The 7,410-nt window shown below is 42.0% G+C and overlaps 1 protein-coding gene across 1 annotated transcript; it reads right to left on the reverse strand.

Moving 5' to 3' along the window:
- Nucleotides 1-1,124: 1,124 nt before the first annotated feature.
- On the reverse strand, nucleotides 1,125-2,874 carry LOC109939669 (mitochondrial import inner membrane translocase subunit TIM22-4). Its single transcript, XM_020537973.1, has 4 exons — nucleotides 2,847-2,874; nucleotides 2,272-2,462; nucleotides 2,115-2,187; nucleotides 1,125-1,210 (listed from the first exon to the last, which is right to left on the reverse strand). The coding sequence occupies exons 1-4, from the start codon at nucleotides 2,872-2,874 to the stop codon at nucleotides 1,125-1,127; spliced, it is 378 nt and encodes a 125-aa protein (XP_020393562.1).
- Nucleotides 2,875-7,410: the final 4,536 nt, after the last annotated feature.

Below are 7,410 nucleotides of genomic sequence, written 5' to 3' on the forward strand. Positions count from 1 at the left end.
TATTGAAAGAGGTCATTCCCGCAGAAGGAAAATATCACGATGCTTCCGGAACATTAGCTTTGCCAGAGTTTAGAATACTAACAGAAATTAGTAGATTATCTCTTAGCCGAGATAGTTATTAGAGCTTAGGTGAAAACTTTTGATGTATAGAATGCATGAAGCATATATGGTTGTAAACAGAATACTTTGATGTATATAAATGTATGATAGAATTTAATTCCATGTTGCTTTCAATATCAATATAGATCTATATATATATATGTTTGTGTGTGTGTAAATAAATATATATATAATTCAGTATTGTTTGAAATTTTGAAAAAAGGCGGGAAAACTTCCACTGGCGGCTAAATAAAGAAAACCGCCAGTGAAAAGTGCATTTCCACTGGCGGTTTTATAAAGCAAACCGCCAGTGGAAATTCTATTATCACTGGCGGTTTCCTTAAGAAAACCGCCAGTGAAAATAGAATTTCCACTGGCGGTTCCAAAATAACCGCCAGTGGAAATGCTGATTTCCACTGGCCCCTAGCACTGGCGGAACTGAAAAACGCCAGTGTAAATATGTTTAGAACCGCCACTATAGAGCTTCTGTGTACTAGTGATTATCGAACTATACATTTATCCGGACACAATTATTGCGTTGATGAATAAAATGCAGAAGGATGAAAGGAGTTCTGCGTGGATCACTTGGTTACATGAGCAGCGAAGGGAAGAACAACAAACGTTCGATGACTTCAGTCAGCATCGCCAACAGATTGCAACAATAAATAGAGACCCATTGGCTGCAGATGTCGAGAATAACATAAAACACATTCAAGAACAACAACTCTGGTCAATGTCATCGTGCATCGATATTGATCAGGGTAGATCTCTTAGGCGTTCCGGTAGTTCAGTAATTACGAATCCACTGGGAATAAGTAAAAAAATAGGTTACAGTCCTTCATCAGTTGTAGATGACTGAATGTTGCAAACAATCAGGTTCTTCTGCCAACGCTGCTCATGCTCAGCTAAGGCTCTGATCCATAGGGATTGAGGGGGATCAAATCCCCTACAAGTCAAAATCCTCTTTAATCCTTTCCAATCCACCTCAATCCCTATGGTTTTGGAATCAAACAAACATGGCCATTTCAAGTATACCGATCAAAGAACTTCTCAATTGCCACTGAGAACGCAACAAACCCCACACATCCAAAGCATGTAGCTTTAGGGCCACCTGTAAAAATATAAAATCCCTTAGGCCTTGTATGGTTCCCGAGAATTGAGAGGAATTGGAAAGTAATCTAATAACGAAATGGGAAGCACTTTCTAGACATTAGTCTCAATTTATGGTATCCAACCAAGCCCTTAGGAACATTTTCAAATATAGATACATCAGGACAGCAATATACGAAATGCCCTGTTATTCTTAGCTAGCTACCGAAGCAGGAAGGAATATAAAACGTTTATGTTATACACACGAAAGGAACATAAATATTATCAGAAATGCAGATTTACAGTTAATTTAGAACAGCTTATTAATTTCACCTATATAATTCTTGAGATATAGGAAGGAGACCAGAGACACAAATAGCTGGAAGAAAGCTACTTAAGGCCTTGTTCGTTTCTGTCAGATTGCACCCGGAATCGTTCCAGCTAATCGAAGTTTATATAAATTAGAGAAGCAATCCGGTTCGGAATCGTTCCGACCCACCAATCCGGCACAAACGAACAAGCCCTAAGAGGTCAAATATACCGGTCCCCACAATCCATACACAGGGCAACGACATTGATTGCCCCGAGAAATTTTACCGTTTTAGTTAAGAAAAAATTGATAATTAAAATGTTAGGAAAATTGAGGACATATCCTGTGCAATCACTCATTTTGTGCAAGCGTGCAACCAAACCATCCAGAGCATCCAATCTAGATCCAACGGTTTCATATGAAAGGGGTTAAAAGTAAAATAGGTACTATGTTTCAGGTGGAAGGGGTTAAATGTAAAATAACAGTCATCATTAGATCTAGATTAGATGCACCAAATCGTTTGATTGCACGCTTGCACCAATATAAGTGATTGCATAAGATATTTCCCCAGAAAAATTGTCTCAGGAATTCATAGATGACACAACAAACTAATTACCTTTTACAGCTAAAGCTCCTCCAGTGACACAACCAGCTACCGCTGTATTGGTAGTGTCATGCTTTGCTCGAACCTGCCAGAACATGCGAATACAAAGTTTAAATAGGAAGAGAACAAGCCGAAACATCCATGAGTGGAAAAAAACTGAATAATTTACCTTCTTTATGGTACATTCAGCTGCTGAGAAAATCAGACCCATGACTGCAAAGGTTTTGGCATTACTTATACTTCTACTACCCATCTGCTTTGTTGTGTATACTATTTGCTGCCTTGCTGTCATCTCCTCTGCCATTATCGGATTTTCCAAAGCTCCAAAGAATAGTCCCATAAGCACACCAAGACCGCCTCCTAATGAATTGGAAGGATAGAGAGTTAATAAAAGTTAGCCATAGAAAAAAAGTTATGCACACTACTATACTTCTAACAAAAGTACTAGACTCTATGAGTATCATTGGTGGCATGGCCGAGCAACTGATGTTCTGGGCTATTTAGCTTAAGGTAAGACAAGACATGATTTTCAATATATGGTACTCCCTCCGATTTTTTTTATTTGACATTTGTTAGTATACATTTGAACTATCGAGCGTCAAATAAAAAAAATAGAGGTAGTACTAAACACCAAACTGTAAAGCAGCTACTAAAGATTTGGTTATGTAGATGATAGAATATATATAGAGCACATGTTATGAATATCGGGAACGTATCTGGTGCTCAAAGGGATACGGTGCTCACGTGCATATTTTAAATCTGGAACATCCATTTCGCATCTAACAGCAACACCAATTTTGTGAAGAACCCCTTCCACCTTCCTTCCCTGGTGGGAGGGGTTCTTCGTAAAATTATGGTGTCGTTGAATACAAGATGGATGCAGCAGATTTAAAATGTGCATATGAGCACAGTACCCCTTTGAGCACCAGATACGTTCCCATGAATACGTTCCCATGCATATGAGCACAGTACCCCTTTGAGCACAGTACTCCGTCCAAATCTCGTTTTTTCCGTGGCGACCTGGCCCATGTCATCATGCATGCCGCAGTGGAAACAGCTCCATCTGTCAATGGGGAGAACGAATCTCCAAGGAGCTTGGGCGATGCTACAGAGCGAGATGAAGGTAGCGTGGCAGCCGATGTTTTGCTAACTTTAGTGAACTCAGAGGGCCAGACGGCTGGGAGCCAGAATAATGTTGAGCAGGCCAGTTCCAAAATAACCGATGATCGCCGTGTTCTTAGTGCCATGATTGGGATTGTTGATCCTGAATTCAGGAAGCAAATGTCCAGGAGTGGAGCTGGAAACGAGGAGCCAATGTCTGACGCTGAGAAGGATGAAGGCGTCGAGGAAGGTGATTCAGATTCAGGTTCAGATGGCAGCGACAGCGAGGAGGCCCATGCGTTGTGTACCTGAGTCGATGTTCAAATATATTTGTACCTTATGCAATGTGTACCTGAGTCATATCTCATTTGTTTGTTTGCATGAGCGAATGAAACCATATATGTGAAAATTCAATAAAGCTTTCTTTATGACTTGTAAGAATCTGGTGGTCGGTGGTTTAGTGACTTATTCATGAAAAGGAATGGAGTTGTTTGAGAAATGGCCATTGAAAAACCTAATGTTATCACGAAAGTGCCTAGCGTGCATGGAAATAAGACAATAACTTCCAATTAGGGTGAGACAAACTTTAGACTCACTAATAAGTCACTAAACTTTGTATATTAGTTTAGTGACTTATTAGTGAGTCTAAACTTACTGACACAAATTAGGGTAAGACAAACTTTAGACTCACTAACTTGTATCCTATTAATGTTTTTCCGGTGAGCAAAAGCCCTCGGCTTTCCCTCCCCTCCCTCCTTGCCCTGTGCACTGCTCGGTTGTTTGGTGGCCATTAATTTGCACGCTACCAAAAATCACGCAGCCCTCACGCTTTCTGGCTCCTCCCCTCCTCTGCCGTTAGGCTTGCCGCACAGTGGCTTTACACTTTTTCGACTTCGCCTCTTCCTCCGCGTCCGCGACCGCGCACGATAGACCAAACAGCATGGGTAAGGGCCGACTGAAGTCTCGACGGCGAATTGGATTCCACTCGACTCGAATTCCAAACCGCGCGCCGATAGCCATCTGTGACATTCAAATCCCTTGCCGCGTTTTACTTGGCCGCTGAGAACTAAGTCTATCGGGACACGGGCAGAGTTGCAGAGCGACAGGGAGGTTGCTGGTCGCCCGGCTTCCAATGCCTCCGCCATCCTCGCCCCGCCTCGCTATCCGTCGATGGAAAGGGCGCCATTCTGTGACAGCCCCCGCCTCGCTATCCGTCGATGGAAAGGGCGCCATTCCGCGACAGCCCCCGCCAACCTCGCTCCCACTCTGCGACCCGTCGATGGAAGGGCGCGGATGCCCCCGCAGCCGCCCTCACCCCACGATCCTCGCCCCGCGCTCGCTATCCGTGGATGGAAAGGGCGCCATTCCAGGATGCCCCCGCGGCAACCCGCGCCATCCTCGCTCCCACTCTGCTCTCCGTAGATGGAAGGGCGTGGATGCCCCCGCAGCCGCCCCCACCCCACGGTCCTCCCCCGCGACAGCCCCGTGATGCTCGCCGCGACAGCCACACCCACCTCTGTCATGCCCTCGCCCCCCTCCTCCACCCCCATGATGCTCGCCGCGACAGCGCCCCCCCCACAGGCACACGCAGACGCTGTTGTGTCCAAACTCCAGTCTCCTCCCTCTGTGAATCTCGTATTTCTTACTTCCACCGCGGCCGCTCCACGCCATTGGCGCTGACGCTGCTGCGCAGCACCTCGCTACCCATCGAGACCGAGGAGGAGCGCTGGTGCCGGCGCGTGATGCAGAGCCGCTAACGCCTCGAGGCCGCGCAGAAGCTACCATCGAAGTTGCCTGTGACATCAAAGACATATTACAAGGTGCCGTAAGAAACCTGCCATCCCAACGTTTTATCTCTGTCTTTCTTATCCTCCATTCAAATCGATCTCGTGTCTAGGTTCTTTTATGCATATGTTCTGGTTTAGCTACATGTTCACTTAATGTAGAATCATCTAGATTAAGCGTTATATGTATTGTTTTCTGGCGAGTTGGGGATACAAGTGAACTGTTGAAATGCCTGAATTTTAAAATAGCAGTTCGTGTTAAAACTTAACAATGTTGATGGACTATAGCTAGACATAGACAGAGGCATTGATATGTTTGCATGTTCTTGGTGATAACCTGAAGGTTTGGCACCATGAGTACACTTCACATCATCAGAAGTTCAAAACTATTTTCTGAAGGTTCGGCTTCATGTTTGCTGTGCACACCTGTGAATCAATACTACCACATCATTAGGACACAAATATAGAATAGCATAAAGTTTCATCGACTATGTTTGCAGAGTGAACAAAAAAAAAGAATCAAGTTGCATAAAATTGTATAACAAAAAGATGCTACAGAACAGTACCCAAGCAAATCATTCTGTGTATTAATTTGTGTCACTCACTCACCTTCAGATCGATCTCGTGTCTGGGTTCTTTTATGCATGTTCTCATGTGTGCTCTGTGTCAGCGTGGCAGCCACACCAACCCCCATCCTGCTCGGCGCTAGGTTTCTGGAATACTGCCAATAGAAAGTAACCTGTTTGTTCTCGTAAAGATTGGTTCATTTTCTGACATGAATGTAACCTGTTTGTTCTCGTAAAGATTGAAGCAATCATGTGTCATTTTTTTATTTTGTCCACTCTGTTAGTTCAGAGATGGCTCCGTGATTTATTTATTAATTTATTATACATCTAACAATTTGTTATGCATGTTGGCTTACTATCCTAAATCGTCATTTATTTTTTCCACTAACATGGCAAAGCATGGACACTGGCGTATCTTACTTTATGAATGTAGTTTTTTGTCCCGAGAATGGAATCTCTATCTGTAGGCTTGTGTCATAACAAGCCAAAAAAATCGGCGGCAACCGCAATAGTTCCGAAAGGTATTATAATTTTCTTAGTTCTGTATGGATCAATTTGTTTTTTATTGTAATAACTAATTTTAGTTTTATCTCGCGATTGTTTGCTCTAGACTATATTTGCACGCAGGGTGATCTTGCCCTCATCAATTTTATTAAGGAAATCCCTTGTGAACCAAGGGTAGAAGTCATGCTTATTGATGATGCCTTTGTTGAAAGAAAGTCGATGGAATGTTTATTTCAACCGAATGCATATATAGGTGACGAGGTAATCCATGCTTATTTTTTAAATTTGGTGACCTTGTTATGTATAGGTTTTTTTACTCAACCTGGTATTTTTAACCATAACTTACACACTTGCAGGTTATAGACTGTTATATAAATTTGATAAAAGCTCAAAAGCATCTAAAGTGCCGATCTGGAGGTCGCGTTCACATAGAAAATGCTTTCCAGTTTAATTTCTTGAAGCGAGATGGCGATGTTGAAATTAAAACAGAGGAGCTATATCCAATTGAAGACATGACACAAATATGTAGCGTTGAACGAAGGGTGTTACTTTACCTAGACCATGACATGGTACATATGAGTTTACAATCTAAACAAAACAGTTAGTGTGTACATGTATTTTATTCTTATGCAAGTATTTATAACTGTTTTTGTAGGTGTTTATTCCGATAAACATCCGAGAGACGCACTGGTATCTTGCCGTGATCCATGCAATAAATATGGAGATACAAGTGCTCGATTCACTTGGTACTTCACAAGACCGTAAAGACCTCACTGACTCTGTGAGTATGCACAAACTAAACAATTATGAATTCACTATTAACTTATCCTAATCTCTAATTTTGTTTTACAATATATAAAGATTAAAGGTCTCCAAAGACAAATTGATATGATATCTCAACGTAAGGAGTTAAAAGACCACAGGTGGCCAGACCTCCAAGTTGCTTCTTGGCCGCTCAGAGAAATAGACATAGGATATGCAAAGCAGACAGATAGGTACGCCCTAAAATCTTCTTTACCAATTTCTTCATTCATACTAATCTTTATGTTTTTATTAATGTATATTGTAGCTCTTCATGTGGTCTCTTTCTTTTGAACTATATCGAATACTGGACAGGGGATGAACTGTCTGACAGTTTTACCCAGGTATATTATTACTACTACGACATATATGCACATCTACAGTCAGTGTTACATATATAATGCTAAATAATTATTTCTTATTTGTAGGATGACATGTCACACTTTAGGAAAAAAATGGCTGCTATATTACTATTTTTAGACCTGAATAAGAGAAGGGGGTGTCTGTTATACAAAAATGATAAAGAAGTTGACTCTGGAAGCCCATCAGATG

The sequence above is a fragment of the Zea mays genome, chromosome 5, assembly GCF_902167145.1.
Source record: "Zea mays cultivar B73 chromosome 5, Zm-B73-REFERENCE-NAM-5.0, whole genome shotgun sequence".
In the NCBI taxonomy this organism is placed as follows: Eukaryota; Viridiplantae; Streptophyta; class Magnoliopsida; order Poales; family Poaceae; genus Zea; species Zea mays.